The sequence below is a fragment of the Corvus kubaryi genome, unplaced genomic scaffold, assembly GCF_017639235.1.
Source record: "Corvus kubaryi isolate FWS band 111438036 unplaced genomic scaffold, C.kubaryi_AGA036_p1.0 37394, whole genome shotgun sequence".
In the NCBI taxonomy this organism is placed as follows: Eukaryota; Metazoa; Chordata; class Aves; order Passeriformes; family Corvidae; genus Corvus; species Corvus kubaryi.
In genome coordinates, this window is record NW_024581133.1 from 7,350,470 (window position 1) to 7,372,735 (window position 22,266).

General features: G+C 41.2%; 1 protein-coding gene across 3 annotated transcripts in view; it reads left to right on the top strand.

The window, feature by feature from the left end:
- The window catches only part of MCTP2 (multiple C2 and transmembrane domain containing 2), a 128,600-nt gene that overhangs the window by 10,735 nt on the left and 95,599 nt on the right, over positions 1–22,266 (top strand). For 2 of the 3 annotated variants that reach the window (XM_042039336.1, XM_042039337.1), the window contains 4 exons: positions 14,222–14,320; positions 15,092–15,679; positions 20,860–20,922; positions 22,049–22,157. In XM_042039336.1, the coding sequence (XP_041895270.1) occupies positions 15,155–15,679; positions 20,860–20,922; positions 22,049–22,157 (697 nt within the window). In that variant the 5' untranslated portion in view covers positions 14,222–14,320; positions 15,092–15,154. Of the gene's footprint in view, positions 1–3,946; positions 4,036–14,221; positions 14,321–15,091; positions 15,680–20,859; positions 20,923–22,048; positions 22,158–22,266 lie in introns of those variants that run through there. The other variant, XM_042039339.1, reaches the window with a different exon arrangement.

A 22,266-nucleotide genomic window follows, 5' to 3' on the forward strand; every position in this document is an offset into this window, starting at 1 on the left:
AATTCAGTTGGTCGGCTGTTGACTTTGACTAAATAAATAAGCCACTTAATAGTAATTAAAAACAATCCCTAAACTAAAAACAAACAACAGAGTGGAACATTCACACAAGTGAATTGACATAGAGAAGTTGCTTTAAGGGTACTTTGAGGGAAAAGCGGTGTGTAAGGCGTAGTTCTTTTTTTCAAAAAGAGCTGTTCATGCGGTTGTAATGAGAAATAGTGTGAATTTTCATTGATATTCGCCTAGCACAACTATGGCAACTGGCAAGGATCCAGTTGGTGCCCGTAGTTTTATGATAGTCAGTTGCGTAAAGCACACTGAAAGCCGAATTGCTGCTACATGGCATTAAGAAAATAGAAGTTCTCACCTGGATATCTTACTATTAATTTACTGTGATTAAACTGTAGAATTTGTCATGTATTTTGCAGTAATTCTCAGAAGATGATACTGTTGAGTGAGTCGATTTAGCTGTCAGGATGAATGGGTGTATTTGGGTAATAATCTTACTTGTTTGATTTCTTGCTGCTGTTCAATGCCATCATAAAATAGCTTATCACAAAGCAAATAAACCTGCATGTGCTGTAGCCTGAAGATGGATTCAGTATGTGAAGTTTCACTTTGCTGTACCTGTGGAAAGAAAAAAATCGAATAGTGCAGAGAGGAAATTTTCATTTTATTTCTTAAAATTTTTTGCACTTTTTAAAAAATAGGAATGGTAAATTTTGTGCTGTTAAGACAAATTTAACTTTGATTATATTAAAGAAGCTATAGGATAGTTTGTAGATGTGTGGATTTAAGGTGTCAATTATAAACAAGGGCATGAGCAGGGGCATCGCTGTCAGTGACAGGAAGGTGGGTGTCGAAACAGCCCAGGGATTCCTGTAATCATCCCCTCCCGGGACAGTGTATGAGGCTGTAACAGTGCTAGAAGTGTTGCTTATCATGGCATTCAAGGTAATTAGAACCATAACTGGCTCAATTTCACTGCAGGCTTTTTTTCCCCAGTGTCTTTTGCATTTGGTGATATAAGCAGCTGCTTTTGGACTAACTGCACCTCTTATTTGAACAGATGATTGTTAAAAAATGTACCTGCTCAGGCAAAAAAAATACTCCTGGGGAGAATAGTGATTGCATTTTGGATGTTGAAGTTCATTGGGATTTGGGACTGTCTGTGGTGAAGCTGGAGTCCTGTTGTGTGTGTGGTTGGAGTGGGCTTGGAACAGGGGATAAACCTCACCCCAGAAGCTTCTTGGTTGCTCCCGCTGACATTTCCAGGCAATACTGAGTGTCTTCTTCTGCTCCTTTAGTCTACACTGTGCAGATTTGCCCATCTCATGTTTAATTTCTCATGGATAGCTGAAGGCTGCCATGAGGCCCCCACCAGTGGCTGTCAAATTCAGGCAGGATGTGGGCACTTGTGCTGTCACTTTGTTGTGAGAATTTTGAGTTTTATCTGTTTGTTCACCATCACCTATACCATGAACTAATTTTAATATAGGGGTTTGAATTCCAGTCTCCCAAACTGCAGAGAGTGGGGGGGTCTCACCACCTCCATTTGGCTGGGGTCCCTCTGCCTGGGCATGGGGGAGAGGGAAGCTTTACCTCAGCAGAGGAGAGCAAAGCATGCTAAGTATGCTCTGCATTTCCTCTGTGTTGTTTCCACCCTTGAGTGGAAAATTGCTCCCAATTTCCTCAGATTTGGAGGATTTACATTGGCACTCTTCCCACATTCCCATTTTACTTCCAGTTGTACTTATTAGATAACATGCTTGCATAGAAGATTATTTATAAGAAAAAGAACATTTTTCTTCAATCTATTCCTATTTAACTTAAGCAGTTAAATGTTCCCTGGGTCCAAGGGACCTGTTTCTTAAGGCTTAACTGGTCGTTGCAGGATTGTGAGGATGTTGGAACCATGAGTGCCTTGAACTCTGATTTTAAATTGCGTATCAGCGTAACAGCTGATCCTGAGTGCACCTCTGTTGCCTAAGCTGTTGGTGCTGTAAAATGAAGTCATAGAACCAGATGGAATATTCATATTCAGGCAATTTATGTGTCTCAATATCAAGGCTTTCTTTGTGTATTCCACTGTGATCCACGTAAGGATTTAGTCCCCATCATCTTGTGTGTGAGGGTTCTAATGAAGACCAAGAATGATAAGAGAAACTGGGCCAAGTGTCCCACGTTAGATTGAATGATTGATCACCTTTTTATATCCCTGGCAATTTCTGCCTTGGAGAAATTAGCTTGGGTGTAGCTACAGGTTTACCAGCATAGCGACAGACTGGGTTGACTACTGCGTGGGCAGATGTATTTGGTCCAATTTAGGGATCAGTAGTAAGGAATCCTCATTGATGGAGACTGTTTCTGTTAGATGTTCTCAATCTTCCCTGGATGTTGGGTATCTTGTGAGCTGCAAGGCACTGTGGATGTGCAGTCTGTCTGTCCTGCCCTGAGTGTGTCACCTCCTAAGGCAAACTTGACTTTTGGCACCCCTGTGGCCACGTGCCTCACTGTGCCAGGGTAAACACTTGCAGGAGTATAATTGTATTTACACTAACTCATCAAAAAGCTCCTCTGGAGTGATATAAAGGAGGGTCTTGCTATAATTTTTTTTTAAATATTTAGGAATTACAAATTTTTCTTAATCAAAAACTTCAGTCCTTTAAAAAGCTACACAGCCAGAGGTAATTTTCAAACCCTTTAAACTATTCTTTCAACTTAGAAATCACTTGGTAAAATATTTGTAAAGACTGTAGAAAATAAGATGTTAATTACCTTTTCTTGAAACACTCCTAGATGGTTTTGAACTTAGGTTGTTTTGCACTACATTATATATTCAGACAAATCAATTATCTTAGGAGAAAAAAAAGCCTGTGGTGTGTGCCAGTTCAGATGTTTGGATGGTGTAACATTAACCAGGTTCCTTGAATGAACCTTTCTTTCAATTAAGAGAGATCATTAGAGAGGAGAATGCAGAAGTGGGAACAATCTGAGTGATGTGGAGTAAACAGAGAACAATTATTTATAATTTCACATAACTCAAGATATTAAAGAGGTGAGAATAAATGAGCAAGATTCAAAGATTTTTTTTTCCTAAGGTCCTCTTCAATTAAAAAAAAAAAAATTCTTCCATAGCTAAATTATGCTTCTGCTTCACACAAGCATAATTTATCAGTGGAACTCATTACTCCAATGTCTTCCTGTTGTTGAAGATATAAATGAACTTTAAAAGTTGTTTGGCGAATTAATAGAGAAAAAGTACACCAGGGCTGTTAATCACAAAGATGCAGATACAATTTCTAGCTAAAGCAGCTCCTAAATCAGAGATTCCTGGAAACCAGGAGATTATTTTGCAGGCAGAATCACGGCATGATTTCCTGACCTTACAGTCTTTCCCTGAGCATCTGTTTTTGGTCAGAGTTAGAGGCAGCTTATTGGGCTAAGTGGATATTTGGAGTGATGTGATCCCCTTGCGTTCTGTGTGTGATGGAAATTTGGATGGGTTTTCCTGGGATCACTGCTGTTTTGTCTGGGATAGTTTCAAGCAGGTGAACATTAGATGCAACTTCAATTTTCACACTTGGGGAAAAAACCTGAAGTAAGTTCCTTAAGTTTTGATTAACTGACTATTCATTAACATAATCTGTAAAGAACACAGATGGAGTTGACCTTTTGCAAGGCTACACTACTGCTGCAAAGCTCCATTGTAAAATAATTGGATGGTTGTGGGAAAATCTGGAGCATGTTATAATTTCAGTTTTCATTTCTATTTTCTTAAATGCACACTGCTTTTCTAAGAAGACTCTTTTTGTTGTTTTCTTCACATAAGCAGCCTGCTGACCTTTAGGCATTTTTTTTAACCCTTGCTTCTGATTCTTTTACAGTCTCCTGTCAAACCCTGATGGGGACACATTGTGTGTCTGTGCTTTCCTATTGACTTCAGCTGCTGCTTGTCTGAGGAAAACAGACCCCGGTGCTGGGAGTTTTCAAGACTGCCTTTGGAATTGAAGCTGGGACTTCCAGTTTGATCATGTAGGTGTCCAACCTCCCCTGCCACCAGAGAGGCCCTCCTATGGGGAGGTTGGATGGACTCTGTGACCACCCTTGGCCTTAAAGGAGAGCCTCTTGGTAGCAATTTCTGGTGGTCTTTAGTTCAAACGAATTAATTTGCTTGCTTGCTCCTGGTGTTTTGGTCAGTGCATGGTGAGAGCCGGAGCACAGTGACCCAGGGGGTGACTTTTCCTCCTGCCGTGGTGGGTGCCTGTTTCATGTGTATTTACACAGATGCTCCTTGACTGGCTTGTTTTCACTTTCCCACAAAAACAACTTGCTAAAATGCAAGCTAAATACTAACGTAGGTTTTGAGAACTTTGTTTGGTTTTGTTGGCCTTTTGGGATGGGGAAAAATAAAGGCTGATCTTATTCATATCCTTCCTTTCTGGGAAGTACTTGTACCCTTGACAATTCTTCCTGTTGCCCACTCCTAAGAACTATAGATGTAGTCTGTGGAGTAAATTTTGCTTTACTGGAAACCTTAGGTTTGGGGCAATTTCATTGTTTTGGGAGTTCTTGGAATTGTATAGCTTTGCTGCCCTAAGATCAGAGATCAGAGCTAATTTAGAAACAAATTTCTGCTTTTGCGTAACGCCATAAATTAAGACACAGAAGCAGCTCTGTTGTCTTTTCAAGATTTATGAGTGTGCACTTTCATTCTCTCCTCCCAGATAGATAAACCCTGCTCTAGAAGTAAGTTTCTAGCCAGGACAGGGTATATAATCTATATTGTCTGATAATCTTTTAATGGGGGTGAATGGAAATGAGGGGGCCATGCTAATTTATTTGAGCAGTCATTTGTCTGTGTTGCCATTGATGTGGAGGTGGTGATGATCAGGAGCTGTTAGCAAGGATGGGGCAGTCTCTCTCTCAGCTCACTTTGTCATGGTTATGAAAGTTCTTTTTTTTTTTTAAAGTCTGACTCATTTGGGTTTAAGTGAGGAGGGATTACAGAGCTCAGTTCTTTGAAATTTTATTGGATGCAGGTTCCCCTTGAAGTAAAATCTTATTGAATCTAATGGTTTTGACAATTTCAAATAAAAATATCCAAATGAATGAACATAACTCATCCCCTTGTCGCTGCTTCCCTGGGTTTCAAGAGGAATGTTTTTTTGCTGTCTTCCCTCATGGGAAACATCTGCAGAACTGAATGGCAGATCATTAATGCTCATTCAATAGCAGGCTTTGTTCCCAGTTTCTTCGACTTGGAAACAATTAACTGGAGAGTTTTGTTTTGTCTTGTTTTTCTTTTTCAATGCAAACATCTAATTCTGGTTATATATTCTAGTGGATTTAGGAGAAGTCCTTCTATTTGGAATTGCTTGTAATTATTTTAGAATAAATGCTCCCTACCCAAATTCAGATAGTGGGAATGGTGCCTTTGTGGTTGGGGTGTGATTTTAATTTATTTTATTATATAAATGGCTGAATATTGTTCAGCTCTGTAAAACTATTAGATACAAATCTCATTACAAGCGTTTGTGTTCAGTTCAGGAAGGCTTCTGGTTCCTCACATTCACCAAATGCTTCATAGTAGCATTTAGCAAAAAATCTGTCTGGCCTTTGATAGGAAGCAAATGAAAACTGAAGAAGACACAGCATTCACCTACTTGGGTGCAAAAATTGTTTAAACCAGAAAACCTCCAGATCTGTTTAGCTGACTCTGAGCAATTTGTATTCCAAGACACTTGCCAGATTGGTGACTCCTATCCATATCTGCTAGACAGGGGAACTGGCATGTGAATACTCTTAAATCCATTAAAAAAACATTACTACATCTTTAAAGGGTTTATTGACACCTGTTGAAAAGTTCTGGTTTTGAGCTTTATTTGATTTTAATCCATGGGCCAAACCAGGAAATTGTATAATTAGGGCAGCTGAATTAAAATACCTTTTAGTCAGTATTCACCAGAACTAAACATCCATGATTAATAAACTCAGTGTTTTGTTGGTTAATTAAGGGCTAAGTAGTCATAATTTATGCACTTAGCATTTACTTTGAGAATATGTGAATGGGGCACGATAATGACAAGTGGTCAGCTTGATCTGTTCTAAACTATCCTGCCTGGAGCTATGTATGCATGAAAGGAGGATTAAAACAAAAAAAACCAAAAACCCACTGTGGTAGCAGTGTACAAAGGAGCAGCCAGTGTGGTTGGGCAGCGTGAGCAAGAGCTGTAAATATGCTTAAGGGAAGGTATTTAAAGTTTAGCGATCTACCTCACCCTGCCTATGGCTAATTTGCCCCAGATGAGTCAGGGGCAAATAGTTTTTTAAGGACTGCATAATGTGCCTGCAGGTTTTCACTGAGCAGGTTTGTCGTGTAGAATCATAGAAAAATTGAAAGTGAATTTTAAGTTGTTTCATCAGGTGTCATCCTAGCTCAGCAACACCAGTATTCCTGTTTTGTGGAGCTTTTCTGATTGGATCATTTCCAGGAACCAGAATTAACAAACCAGGCTTCGCTATAGTTGAGGTTCTCTGAATTTCTGCAGGTAAAATCCTGAGCACGTCACTTATTATTCACCCCAGCATAACATTCCTATATTTTAATTTTCGACCCTTTTATTCAAGCTTAAAATAGCTACTGGAATCATAGTTTGTGGTTTTCTTGATGATGATGGTGCCGGTATTTAGGGATTTCAGCTTTAGCAAACCAAACCCCCAGTGGTACGGCTTTGGAAGTGCCAAAGTGTAATTGCCAATGCACATGAGTTAAATTTACCAACTTCACCTGATCTTCTCACTGGGAAAATAGTGCTGTAACAGAACCTGGAGACAAGGTGCAGATTTCTAGTGCCAGGAGGCTGAAAACTCAGATGGTGAATGGAAAGAGAAACCTCAAAGCTGGCTCCTTCCTGTGAAAAATGACTGGCATTTAGAGATGTGTGCTGGCGTATGTTCCGTCTTTACAGTTGGAAGAAAAAGGAAGTTTAAAGGAGTTAAAGGAGTCTTTGAGTTGGTGCTGCTGTTTGTGTGCTGAACACTTTGCTGTCATGACTTCAGGGGAGCCATGTGACTGGCTTTAGTTGTATGCTTTGGCTTCTTCGTATTTAAAGTACTGAATTATTGTCCAGGATGAGACCCTCAAACACTTGACTTTGCCAAGAGATTCCTCAGGGCTTTCTCTGTCGCACAGCTCCAGATATTTAAGTGCTGTTATTTTCTACAGGGAGACTTGTGGCTCTTGCAGAAAAGCAGGGCTATTACTGGTGCAATTCCCTCATTCAGTGCTGGGCTGCAACACGCCAACTTTTTTCTCTCTTCTTTTCTTCAGCCTCCTGCCTTTGGGAATTAAAAGACTGCAGAAACACTGGTTCACTTTACCTACAGATCCACCCAAGCTATGTGGAGATGTTAAATGTGAGAGGACATTTAATCATGAAGGTCAATACAGATTCAAATTAATCTCAACTCTCCCATGTGCCCAGCTCTTATGGTGAGCTCTGAGCCTGGCTTCTGCCATATTGCTGTTGGGAAGAGGAACATGCTGTAGTAAGGAGGAAAAAAAAGGCAAACCAGCAGGTTTTTGTCCTGCTCAAGTTGTCATCAGGCCATTTTTATGAATCAAAAGTGTTCTGTTTGGGATATTTTGGTAAATTGTTAAATAAAGAATCACACAGAGCTTTTAATAGATCTTTCTTCTATAGTCACTGAATTTTGATAAGAAGTATGACAGTAATAGTAGTTATTTAGGGAGCAATGCTGGCACATGGACAAGTAATTTGCATATAGTCACAAGCTTCTTTTATTGAAATATATGATTTAACTGCTAGTAAAAGGCATGGATTGATTTGGCCTCCAGTGGAAATGAGTCTCTGATTTCCTTCCTAGGTTTGTTTTCTCTGAGAGCTGTGGAAAGGGAGGATCTATTTCTGTACACCTCTTGTTATAAAAATAAACCTTTTGTTGTGCAGGAGGTGAGCAGGGGCTTGAAGGAGAGAGTGAGAGGAAGGAGGCTGCAGGGCTGAATTCCCAACAGAGTTCCTCTGATGAGGACCAGCTCCTTCAGTGTGTGTACCTGTCTCTGTCCTGGTTTTGTGTTGTCCCTCATGTGAACCCTGATAAACCTCAGTGATTTTAGAGCTCTTTTTACCTCATTCTTACTCTTCTTGTACCTATACCTCTCCTTCCTCTTGCTGCTCATCAGCTTTCCCTCTCCCCCTGCTCCTCGAGGTACCCTGCTCCAGGGTACCATTCCCAGGGATCTTCTGATGTGATTGGGAACAATGAGGCAAATTATAAACCAGATACAGTCAATGGTGATATCCCAATTGCTGGTGCAGCACACAGCACAGTGCCTTCCAAGAGCAGGATCTGTCCCTCCAGGATCTTTCTGGGAGTCTGGTTTGCGGTGCAATTGTCACTGCAGGAAGCAGATCTTTGTGCATAGGCGTCCCTGGAGAGTTCTGATGCTCAGCAGGTGTTGTTTGCACTCTAAAGATCATATTTGATTGTCCCATTCTGGTACAATCCCATGAACTAGACTGAAAAGGTTGAAAGGGCCTTCTGGCTTGCACAGGTACAATTGCAAGCCACTATATTTTGAAGAAAGCTGAAGGAGTGGCAGGAACTTGTGAAATATGTTTGTAAAAATACACTCAAACACTTCCTCCCTCATTTCCTCTATACATACTCATCATTTTTCTTCTGTTTTAGAAAAGACAGAAGCAAAATGAAACCAGTACTTTCATAAGCTGGAGGCAGGTGCAGGGTATTTTCTCAGTAACTTTCACTATCAGATGCTATTTTGAGATACTTGTAGCAGCTGGTCGCTCTTACTTCTCATAGTTACTGTCTGCTTATAAATGTTGAGAAAAAAGCCCTCCAGATTGTGCAGAAGAGCCTCTAAGGAGTTAAAGTGTCCCTGTTCCTCTCTTGTGTGCTAAGTGGAGGAAGATGTGTGCTTGTTTCATGTGTTTGTGAAAGATGGAACTCATCCCCTTTGAGCCAGTTAAAAATCAAAAAGCCAAGCACAGGATCTAGAAGCCCAGAGGACCCAGGGATCTGAGAAAAAAACACAACCCAACCCAAAACAACAAACTCCAAACTTAAACCAGAAAGTCTTACTTTAGATGCCTTTATTATCTGCATGTAACAAGCAGGCTTTTCTTTAAGCTTGGTGTTCACCCTGGATGTTACTTGTGCTCTTCTGCAGGGGCCATAGATTTCGTTCACCCCACATCAAGGAACTAAAGCTGGTTTCTTTTGGTTATCTTGTTTCCATTGTAGCATATAAAATTGTGTCTTATGAAGCACTTGTACTAATTTGGCTGACAGCAACAGGTCAAGTTTCTATTTTATTTTATACATTTGAGTTTAGCATCCACTACACTTTGCAAATGAATCTGTTACAACAGAAGAGCAGGATCTGTATCCACAGGCTGACATCATTTGAAGCCCCACAGGGAAGCTTAAACTCAGTGGGAAGATTTGGAAGCTGGCCAAGCCATGACCCTGCTTTAGCAGCAAATCACCTGTGCAGTGAAGACTTTACCTGCTCTGCATCAGTGCACTCCCTGTGATGCTTGTTAGTGCTAAAAATAATTCTAACACTGATTTCCCCAGGGTAATTAGCCTGTACAGAATCAGATTGAGATTAGACTTTTTTTTCTGGTGCCTTATCAAATTTAAGTCCAGGTATTTGCCATATGCTGCAGGGAGAAAAGGCTGTCTTAGTTTCTGCATATTGAGCTGTATGGAATTCAGTGTCTCTTGCTGCCTTCTGGGATCATACCCAGGGAGGAATGGTCTCAGGCCCACCCACCTCAGCCTCTCACTTTGGACTTGTTTTTTTCTGCAAAGGAAGCACAATGCTTGCTTGAAGGTGTTGATGGTCCAAGGAACATCCTGCCCCTGGTAAGGTATTCCCTCTTCTTTTAATAACTGGTGCTGGGTTTGTAAATCTCCAGGGCAAACTGGTAATGCTGAACAAAGGGTTACTTTATTTGGATGATATTTGCTTATCTCTGTGGCTGTTGGTGCTTAGCATAAAGCATTTCCAGATAAGGTACTGAAACAAGCCATTGCAAAGAAGGAAGTGTTGGTTTCTTTAGAAAAAGTCATTCCATTCCCAGTAATGGTTTGTATTTGGCTGTGTTTGAGCTATAATGATATTAAAAACCTGGGCTACTTGGTATGTTCTGTTATAACCACCCACATACAGTGGTTGTCCCACCAGCAGAGAGCTATTTCTCTGATATTTTGCTTTCTCTCCCGGGGAGAACTGGTTTCATTTATGGCTCCTAGAACCAGAACACTCAATTTCTAGCAAAAAGATAAAAGAAAAATATGAAAGAAAGTCCTCAGTCCCTTATTCCCCCGCTCCCTTATCACCTTCTTGTCAGCCTTATCTCTCAATGCAGCAATATCAAAAATTATAAACCTAAAGGGGTTGTACTCATACTAGAACTTCTCTTAGCCAAATACTGTGTTGCATAACAGAAAAGTAATTATCTTTTCTTGTAATGTGTACAATGTCTCATGCATTAGGTTTTAAGTCAGTGAATGTGCTAGACAGGCAGAGATTGGCATGAATATTCTATTCCAGAACAGCAAGAATCTATACAGGTTTTACACTGAGGGAGTTCCATTGGTTCCTTCCAATTTGAACCATGTTAATATGCATTCAAGTGAGGAGCATCTTCGTAACAGCCTCTAATGCATGTGTTAGTAATTTCAGCTGTGGTGGATTTAGGTGTTTATTAGCATTTAGCTGCGGCTGAAAACACACTGAATTCTACCTTAGAGGTGGCTGGCACGCACACTGACCCAAAGTTTTCACCTTCATTGGATAAACAAATGAGTACAAGGATTAATAGATTTATGGGCACTGTAATAGTGGTGGCATGGTGCTCAGCTGTGTTTTTGTCATCTTGGCTGACTTTGAGGATGATACTTTAAAAGTATTAACAGGGAGTGTCTCAGGGTGCTTCAGTGAGCACTGTGCACTTCTGGGTGTGCAGGGAATGGTTCCATAGTGAAGAAAGACAATTTATTCCATAATTTCCAGTGTGTAAATCAATTTGGGTTTGTTCAGTTTATTTGTTTGGTTATATTGGACACTTCTATAATGTTTGCAGAGTGTCTTGCAGTGTTTCTCACTTGTGGCTTTGCTGGCTTCCTGTCAAGATAGTAAGTGAAGTGGAATTGCAGGATGATTTCTCTAAGCTTTCAATGGCATTTGAAATATCTCTTAGAGGCACCTGTTCAAACATCTAAAACAATCATTTAGCTCTAAATATTATATGAATTTAAGGGAGTACATAGTGTTTTACTGAAAGAAACCAAAGCACATTAAAAAAAAATATTAAAAAAGTTCAAGGACCATAATTAGAAGATACTTAAGGGAGGATAAAATGCTAGAAATATTTGTTCAATCACAGTGGGCTGTGACCAACTTTTCTGTCATTAATCCTTTCTTTCTTGTCCCTATTGCCCCCAAAAGAGGAGGAGATGGCAAAATAAAAGGATATAATAAAAATGACAGGTGCAATCAAAAGCAGTCTCTCTGAAGGAAGAGAGTAAAGTACATGGATTCTTCTGAGCATTTGAGATTTGGCAGTGTATTAAAGAGAAGGCTCAAGGAGATAGACTGAAAACATTATTTTTTTCTTGTTACCTAAGAACAAGGAGCCATTCAATTAAATCAAAAACAACAGAGTTAAATTGATAACAGGAAGTGTGTCTCTGAATGGTTTCTGTTTGCAGATTTTTGCTACAATGTGCCACTGAAAGGGGAAGAATAAGGAGGCCAAGCTTAGACCAAGAATTTGGCAAAGTATGTTTTTCCCCCGTGGTTGCTTAGGGAATATTTGGCGATACAGTTGGCCATGAACTTCTGAGGCTGAGGAAGGAAGAGGGAAAACTTCTGGCCTGTGGAGGATAAGGACTACATGAACATCATGTTGGTACCAAGAACACACTTTCTACGTGCAAGGGGGAATTTCTCTCTCTTCAAAATAAAATATTTCTATTGATGTTGTTCAGTATGGAAGAGAAAAGCAGAGAAAATTGATGTAGGAAGAAAGAAGAGCTGTATGTGTGAATATGTGCTAGCCTGGCAGGGGGTACCCCAGTAATCCTGGCACCCCTGGCTCCAGCACCACGCTGGGGAGGAGGGTGGTCCCCATTCCCAACCTTCCAATGACCTCCCCAGGGAACACATTTCTGGTCATGGTGGTGATCTGTGTCTTCTACTTGAGCTGAGGGAGTGAAAAAAAGGCCGCCAGCAGGTGGCTGGTGGCAGAGTGCATTTGCCCTTCAGACTGTATTTACCCTTTTCTCAGATGAGAACACATTGTGTATTTGTTGTTAATTGTGTATCACAGCCATCATTTTGGTGGTTAATTTATTTGTAAATACAGTACTTACATAAGAGAAGTTGTAGCTGCAGCAGGAATGTGGGTGTAAAGGCTCAGAGGCAGAGTATGGCTAAACCTCCAGGCAGTCCAGTGACCAGGGATGGGCTTATTTCTTCTGTGGCCTCAGTTCAGGCAACCTGCTGCTCCCTGTGCAGCAAATATCACTGATGTGCTGCCCCAGTGGAGGAGCTGTGAGGTGGCAGCTCAGTGGAGCCATCCCTGTGGTCTTGACAGAAACTTTTCCCCCACGTTTTTTTCCTTTTTTATTTATTAATTTTTTTGATTCCACTGTGTTTCTGTTGGGCTTAGGGAGGACTTAGCTTCCTCTGGTTTAGGTGCAAGTGGGTCTCAGAGACGCAGCGTGGTCCCTTCACCATCCTTGCTGAATGGGCATTTCTCATCAGCAACTGAGGCGATGTATGCAACTGGGAAAAAGAACATTTGACTTGAGGGAAGCAACTGGAAAAAGCTACAGGAACAAGTCTGCTCCTTGGTAACAAAAACCTCAAAGCAAACAAAATAAAAACAACGGCAGTGGGTCCTCAAAATGAGAGGGGTGGAGAATAACAGGAAGGGAATAGGAAGCATTAAGTACCTTGGGAAGTGGATGCTGAGCTGGGCTCTGCCTTTATTTGCAATATCTTGGCTCCAGCAGGTTTCAGTACAAGTAGGCGAGCAATGCAGAGAGCACTAGCAGAAGATGAGTTGTTTAAATGACTCCCAACAGTGTGTTTCATAATGTTTTGTGCAAATGTGTTTAGCCTAATAACTTCTGTTGCTGGCATGTGATGTAATGCTACCAGGGAGGCCTGTGGCTGCCTTGTCAAGATTTTATGGAAAGAGGGAAGAAAGAGCCTAAGTGAAAGCTCTCAGCTGGTATGAGCAAATCCAGCCATGTCTTGTGAGCTTGTGCAGGGCATCAGGTGCTGCTCCAGCATGGGCATCCCTCCATCCCCAGTCAAATTGGGCTGGCATTTATGTCTTTTCCCCTCCCTCTGTAAATCTTGTGCTCCAGCCTGAGTTCAGTGAGAAACACAAAGGCATGGTGGGTCTTTCTATGGGAAATCTTCCTCTGTGAGGTTCAGAAAATTGTTTTTGCTTCTTAGTGGTGCTGTGAGGGAAAAACACAATTTCAGTTTATCCATGAGTACTTTGATATTGTGGCTGTATTAAAATGATGCATCTACACTAACACACCTTCCTATTTGGACGACACCTGTTATTGCCTTGTGAATGCATGCAATGCCATTAAGCTTATTAATTTTTTGTATGGAATATAACAATGCTGATATTATTTATTTGCCAGTATAAAGGGGGGAGGGGAGAATTTTGCAGCTTTAGTTACACAGTAATGCAGTTAGAGAATTTTTTTTGTAGATTCCTGAACACTCTGCAAGTGTGGCAAGGTTAGTCATAAAGTGATTTAAATAAGTTATTAAGTAACTGATTATACAGCCTCATTCAAATTAATGAATGCAAGAGTAGATTTCTTTGAAAGCAAGCAGTAATTTCTCTGTGTGGATTAATCCAACAGTTGTATTTCTGTTGCCTGTCTTGGCGTTTTTCCTAGTAATCAGGAAAACAGCAGGAAGTAATTTTTTTGTCAACTGTGTAATAGTTAGAAGGTAAATATGCTGTGAGTTTTGGAAGCAGCTATCATGTAGTTAATGGGTGTATATTTCTGAGGACATGGGTATGTGCTGTAACCTCTGTGTGTGTCACTGTAAAGGGGTAAATCTGCAGGTTTCACCAGCTTTTTCCTTACTGAGTTTTGATGATGATTTGACCACCTCTTTTCACAGAATAAGGATGGTTGCTCAGCTGTTAACCACGGAAGAGTCTGTCTGTGAGGATATTCCTGTGCACAGAGGTGTCCCCTGTTCCCTTACCATGCACATACAGTGAGTGATTTTGTTTTGGTTCTTTTATTCCTGACCCTCCCAGCTATGTAAATACTCACTATGAATCAACTCGAAGGTGAGTCCACCAGTAGGTTTTCAAAAGTGATCCACCCATCCACTTTTGTATTATTTTTCTCTCAGTTGCCTACTTTACAAGGATAAAGAATTCTGCAGTTTTCACTGACAGTGGGTTAATGTAAGGGAGTGTTTTGGGGTCCTCATGTTCAATATGCCCTGTTCAGCCTCAGCTGCTTAGTTTGTGGAGCTGTTTTCTGTATGTGCCAACAACACATCCTGTTAGAATCCATGTAGCCTTGGAAAAAGCCAACAAAACCCTACATGGCCTGGGAAAGTGGCAGCAGAAATGTCAGTGCCAGCTTTGCCAGCGTGTGTCGTGGTGTTTGCATTATCACGATTTAACTCCCATCAGTAAGGTTTGTACAGAAACAGTTTCAAATTGGATAAATATCAAGTTTTCACAAATGAGGACTTGACAGAAGAAGAAGTATAATGTCCCCTCTTAGCAATCATGAAGTAGTGGGCAGACATTGCATTTTTGTGTAGGAATAAATACTTGCTCTGGCTGTTTTCCTCCTAAATAATCAAACCTACCCACCAGATTGTATTTGGAAGCACTTAGTAATGTGACATGCTCCGTTTTAACTGTTCAGAGAAATGACTGAAAGTTTTAAGATGAGACAACATGAATCATAGTCTTGAGCGGCTGTTCACTTTTGTGATTGACTTGCCTTCTTCCTACGTTCCTTTTAGTCACCCTGGGAATCGCTGAAGCTGTTCTGTGCAGGAGGCATTGCTGAGATTCCCCTTGCAGCAATGGACTTGGATAAACAATCCGTATGGGGATCCCTGAAGCAGAAGACCCGGCCATTCCTGCGAAACCTGAGTGTGAGGAAGACGAAGAAGAGGTCTGGCAAAATGCTGGAGAGGAAGGGCCACTCCTTGGACCGCTGTCTCAGTGTGTCGGTGCCTGACATGCTGGAGGTGGAGACTCTCATGGAAGAAGAAGAAGAAGAAGAATCGACTTACTTGAGTACTCAGGTGTTGTCGAGCTGCTCCTCCAAGAGCTTTTCCAGGTCTGTGGTGTCCCTGAAAAGCAGAAACACTTCGGTGAAGGCAGTGGGAGAGGACTGGCTGTGGGCGGCACAGCAGGGGACACAGACGGAGGTGACAGTCACCCCCCCGGACGCACAAGCTGTGGGCATTCACCTGATGTCCTCCCGAGGAGGTGAGCCTGTTGGCAGCCCCGCGTCCCAGGGGAAGAGGAAATCCAGCGAGGACCTCTTTGACCTGCTGCAGAGCTCCCGCCTGAGTGCCGCGCTGAGAGACGAGGGGACAGAGGTGGGTGCTCAAGCATCGGCTCAGTGACCACCTCCTGTGGGCTCTTTATACTTCTCCTTAATTTTCTGGGTTGTAAAGGGATGGAGAATCCAACCCAGGCCAGATTGGACAGGGCTCTGAGCAACCTGGTGTAGGGGGAGGTATTCCTGCCCATGGCAGGGGGTTGGAATGAGATGAGCTTTAAGATCCTTTCCCACCCGAACCATTCTGTGAGGAGAGGGCTCTCTGTTCAAGAATGAGTGGGGAATAAAAATAAGCCTAAACTTTACATGATACACACATTATTCAAGACTAATTCAGCTATCTTTCCTGTCAGTCTGGGGCTGCAAATAACTCTGCTCCAATTTTTTATTCTTCTATTATTCTTCTATTATTTGTAATGATACTTCAGATTTTTCAGATTTGTCAGAATTACTTGCTTAAATCAAAAGTTGTTGCAGTCCTCGAGAGCTCTGAAATGAGGTGCTGATACATTTTCTTTTTAGTTCATAAAGTTAATAATACCAGGTTGCTTCGTAGCAAAATCAATTTGCCATCCACTCAAGACTCTGATGAAAGCAATAGGTGAAAGATGTGAACAAGGTGAACTCTACCTCTACCTGGAATTAACCAAAACAAGCACATGATGGAGAACAGAACACATAGCATCGTTCTCAGGACTGTCCTTTGGGTTTTTGTGGTGATGATTTAAGGAGGAGAAAAACCAAAATGTTTTCTCTGCACTCCCTGTCTTGTCCCCCTTTCCTTCCCCCCCGCCTCTGTGGTCAGTATTTGTTTCTGGACATAATGTCCCGTGCACAGGAGGATCAGAGACCAATACTGACATGAAACTAATTCCTGCCTGGCCCGAGCAAATTGGGAATCCTGAGGAGTTGCATGATGGCTTCATTGTATAGACAGCAGGTGAAGAATGTGGCTGCATGAAACACATCAGGCAAAATTTGTTTTATTTATATTTTGTGGAAGTGTGTCTCCTCCTGTTGAGTTCTCACTGGGAGGGTTACATTTTGAACTTTTGGAGGCCTTTTTCTCATTACCTGTTTGTTGCAGTTGTGGGAGCTGCTTATGTAGTCCTTCAGGATGCAAAAACAGGAACCAGGCGTTTTTGTTTCAAGTCCTCCCTTGGGAATGGGGATTTCACAGGTTAATTGTTTTTTAACTGCACGTTCAAAAGGATGGTTAGCGCTGATGTGGGGAAAACGCTCCTTTCTGATACAGACTGCTTGTTTTGCATCTCAAAGGCCTGTGTATTCCTACCAAATGGGTGTTGGCTCCCAGTCTGTTGTGATGCAAAGTGTCACACTGGTAGTTACTGACCTTCTCTTGGTTTAGTGTTGCTATATTGTTCACAAATTGGTTTCATCCTGCTGGAGTGGTCATTATTTTGAGGGGTACTTAAGAAAAGCGACTGAAATAGTGTAGTGCTTTGTTTCTCTGCTCAAATGTTACTCAAAAGCTGTAGCACCTCACTCGGTATATGGTAAATATATGGACTATCATTATTTTGGAAGTTTTTCCAGGTTGTTTTTCCTGCTGTTGTATGCCAGAAACCCTAATCTAAAAATCTACCACAGCACAACAAAGTTAGTACTAAATCCTGCTTTGATTTTGGGCAAACAGAGTGTTCTAGGAGAATGAAGTGATGAAATAGATTAACCTCAAGCCAAGTTTCATCCAGATGCACAATCTGAGTCTGGCTTATTTTCTGCAGCGCTTATATCTTTCCCTAAATGTGTATTTCTGTATTTGCTAGTGTGTGTAAATCATTTAGTATTTACTTGTATGGCAAATCATCTTGCTGTTTGAATATGTTTCCTTACTGTAATCTGCCTCCAGTGCAACTTATAAAGATTTTTTTTCCTCAAAAATAATAGGAGAGAGTGAAGCAAAGGAAAGTAGAAATGAATAAGGAATAGTGAGCAAATGTAATTATATTGAATCTGGTGAAAACCAGATTCAATACTGGAAGGTGTCCGTGGCAGGGACGATCTTTAAGGTCCCTTCCCAACCCAAGCCTCAGTATTCTATGATTCTATGACAGCTTCAATATTCGGCTGTGCTTGTACTTAATTGAACAGCTACAGGATTTGTGCTGTGTGTGCCTCGGATGGGAACAGTTTGTTACAGAGGTTGTTGGCCTCTGAATGCTGGGCGGGGTTGCTGTGAGGAGCACGACGAGAGTTCTCATTGTTCTTCTGTGAGCATCACTCCCTGCCCGGGAGGTAAATCAGAAGGAAGACAGATCCCTGGATCAAAACAAGCTAAAAAAAGCAAAAATGTAGGTTGAGCCTCTTTTCCCCCTGAATTGCTTGTCACATGCCACCTACTCATTTCCTGGGTGTCTTTGGCCACCCAGTGCCGTGAGATCCTCTCCGAGCCTGGCGGGTGAGAGCCTGTGGTTTTCACGTTTGTCTGAGCTCTCGGTGCAGAGCTGTGGGCGCTCAGCACAGCCCATCTTCACTGAAGGCTCTGCCCACAGGTATCATTTTTCCATTTGTCGATTTCTGTTCTCCATTGCACCCCGCTAGGCAAGTCTGAAGAAGCAAGTGAAGAAGTTGCATTGAATCCCTCCCTGCTGGACTCAGGTTCTAAAGAGCTCCTGTAATGCCATTCGTTTTTGCCATTTGTCCATGGCCACGTGTCGTTGCTGAGGTGCTCTGACGCCTCTTTATCCGCTTGCCAACACTTTGCAGTGAGTCCCTGGCAACCCAAAGCCTTGTCCTCTTGCTGATTCAGTCAGTGAGTGCCCTTGTATTTTGAATCATTCTTCTGCAGAAAACAAGAGGAGGCAGAGGTGGTAAAGCTTGTCAAGAAGAACTTTCAATTTATGTCTATTCATACATCTAGTCTTGCTTGATTTGTTTTCATGCAGATGCATTTGGGACTGTGACCCACCTGGATTTGCCCACTTTTGTTTAAAGTTGAGCAGTGTCACCATAGTGCGATAAAAATTGAGATTTCAGGACCATATTTTCACCAGGACTTTTATCTGTATTCAGTGAGCTCATTGCAGTTAGGTACCTAGAATAATAGTAATTTACATTATGTGGAGCTAAAATGAAAAAAACCCCAAACTTTACTAGTTAAAATTATAATTGTTCGGTATCTGTGGATGTAATGTAAGTAAACAAAAAGCAGAATAAAGACAAAATCATAATTTTGAGGGTGATTTTTTTATTGTAAATGATATCAAGCTAGCCAAGACAGTACTTTTAAAATTATTATAATTTCAATGCAGTTCTTTGATCCCATGTTTGTGCCATGTAAAACAAGCTGTAAAGAAACCATTACCAGTGCCAATGATGATGCCTGAAGGAGATTCCTGTGAAGCCAGAGACTCCAAGAAACACTAAGTTTAATGCACACGAGTGAGATTTTATGCATACTAGTCAGAAAATTCAAAGTTAGGGTTCCCCTAGCAGCTGTAACTCAGCTCCGTTGTGTGAGAAAATTCTTCTGCTGCTCTTTATGATGATAATTTTTCCACTTTTAATGTGCTTTTGCAAGGTGGCCAAGTTATGATTACTGTGGGAACCTTAAAGTTAAATTTTGTCTGTCATGCAGGGGAAATTTTACTTGCAATGCTGGATTACTGTACTTCCTGATATGTAATGTGTGTATTTGACAGAGGATGAGGAAAGAATTACACAAAGGATATTTATGTTTATTTCAGCATGTCAATACAGCTAAGATTTATGTACTGTGGTGCAGGAGCTGGTTCACTTTTAATGTTTCTGTAGTGCTCCACACAATGCTGCTCTCATCTGAGAGGTGTGGATGTTACCACACTGCGCACGAAAACGCTTTCACATGGGGATCGAATTCCACCTTGTGTGCATTTCTGCAGACCGAGATTTATCCTCAGCATAAGTCTTGGTGTTTGAATGGGCTGTGATTGCCCTGCCTTAGACCAGAAGAGCTGCCCAGGCATGTAGGTCCTCTTCTTCTTAAATGATGATCGTGGGCTGTTGCAGCAGCCAAAAGATCATCAGAGGTGTCTTGGCTGATGAATCCCTTCAGACAAACTCGATGCTGGGCATTGTAGCCTCAAGTTTTTGGATGAGTCAGTATTTAGGAAGAAATGTTTGACTTCCTCTCCTATGGCACTGGATAAAAATCCTTTGGATGTTCCAGTTACTGCAGAAAGGTGGGGGAAGTATATGTTCCTTGTATTTTTTTTTCTCTTTTGTCATGGTTTAACCCAACAGGCAGCTAAATATGACACAGCTTCTCTCTGACTCCCTGCTCAGTGGGAGCTGTCGTATGCAGGAGAGAAACAGGGGTAAAAGGTAAAATTTGTGCATTGAGAAAAGGAAGAGGTAATAATTTAAATAATATTTTATATATTCTAATATAAATATATTAAAACACAATATGCTAAAAATAATTATATTAATTATGTATTTTATATAGTATTTTAAAAGAATGAATATTTAAATAAAAATGATACAACAGTTAAAATATTCAAAACAAGTGATGCACAGTGCAATTGTTTATCATCTGCTGACTGATACCCAGCTGATTCTGAGCTGTGGGACAGTCCCTGTCCAGCAACAACTAAAAAAATCAGTGTGTTATCAACATTGTTCTCACCCTAAATCCAAAACAGAACACTGTACCAGCTACTAGGAAGAAAATTAACTCTATCCAAAACCAGGACACCTTTCCCTTTGACCATTTCTTTTTAACTTTTCCCCTGAGCACTTTTTTTTTTTTTTTAACCTCAAACCAGACAAAAAACCCCACACAAACAAAAAAGACCCCAAACCCCTAAACACCAATCCAAGTAAAAACACTATTTAAAAAACCTTTAAGTGAATCTTGCTTTTTGGATGGTGAAGGGAGAAGTTGTGGTCAAGTGTGAGCAGCCAGCTGCCAGACACAACAACCTTCAGACACCAGGAGAGTTTGTGATAAGAGCCTTCAGCACGCAGTGCTGGGGAGGAGAAGAAGAAATTTATTCTTAGCTGAAAGCAGGCACTTATTTTCCTGGATTAAACTCAAGAGACTAAGTTTAGTTACTGTAAAACAGGAAAAAGAAATACATATTTAAATTATCTATATGCATAAGTAAGAGCATTTCACTCATTACACGTATGTATGAATAATTTCTTGACTGATACTAGGAGCATTTTCTTTCCTGTGTTGTTGTCTAATTCATTGTATCTTTTGTTTTATAGTACCCAGGTGGAGAAATGGATTTTGACTCTTCCCTGTCCTCTCAAAATTTTGATGATCAAATGGTAAGTCCTGTCATTTTGAGACTTGATCAGCAGCACAATTTATTTTAGCCTTAGGTTCTTTGCTTCTTTCAAATTTCAAATCTCAGCAGGTGAAGAAGCCATCTAGAGATTTGCCCAGTGGTGTTTTGGTTTTTTGTGGGTTTTTTTTTCCCGGTTTGTGGAGGATTTGTTTGTTTAGTGATGGTTTTGTGTTTTTGTTGTTTGGGGTTTTAGTAGTTAAAAGTGGTTGCTAATGTTTTGAATAGACCCAAACGTTCTCCATTTTTTTGAGGTACTCTATAATATCTATATTGTACTGGTAACTGATGAAACCATCAACATAAATACTCAAATAGCAGTGTAGGAACAAACTGGATTAAAGTAAATACAGCAACTAACACAGCTGTAGGCTTTGACAGACACCAAAATCAGTTTTAGGGCAGTGTGAAAAGGCATTGGCAGTTCTGACATGTTATTCTCATGTTTGCCTTGTGGATGAGCTTCTCTACCTTTGCCCTCTGATAACCTCTCAAGTGCTGTCCAGAGCTGTTCAGTGTGTGTTCCAGCTGGAGGATGATGCTGAGGTGTGTAAGAGCACCTCTGATGAGCAAAAATCCTCTCGAGTTTGCATCTGCTAAACCTCACAACAAGCACTGCCTGCACTGGGCTTCTCTCCTTTGGAACTGCATGAAGAAATGCTGTCCTCTCATCTCGTTATCCGTGTGAAATGTGTTCTTCCTTGTGAGGTTATCCCATGGGTGCAAAGGGCTCGATGATCTTTAGGGATCTCTTCCAACTTGAGAGATGCTATGAATGCACAAGAAACAGCTGGAAAAAAATCTGCTGACGAGCTGATAGGATTTGGGAAACCTGTGCATTTGTGGTGGTTTTATCACCACTCACTTTCAGGCATAGCCCTTGCTTTGTTGAACATACTTGATGCTGATACTTAGCTACTTGCATGGTGAAGTAAAGCCTGGGAAAGAAATATTTTTTTCTTTTCCCTCTTTCCTTTTTTTTTTCTCCTTCCTGTAAAAGATTGCCCTAAGGAAAGAGCAAGACTTTGTCTCTGCAGCCCTGGGAGCACACCTGGCTCATTTATGATCTGCTTCCGGAGGTGTGTGAGTGATTCCTTTGTTCTCTTTAGGCTCTGGAGGAGGCAAACGACTGCCTGAGTGACCTGCCCAGCCCCTTTGCCTACCTGCTGACCATCCACCTGAAGGAAGGCCGGAACCTGGTTATCAGGGATCGCTGTGGTGAGCCCCACCTTTCCTCTGGCTTCCTTTAGAATTCACACAGCTCTCCTTTCACTGATCTCAGCTTGGCAGCAAGCTGGCTGCTTATCTGCAGTGCAACAAGTCATGG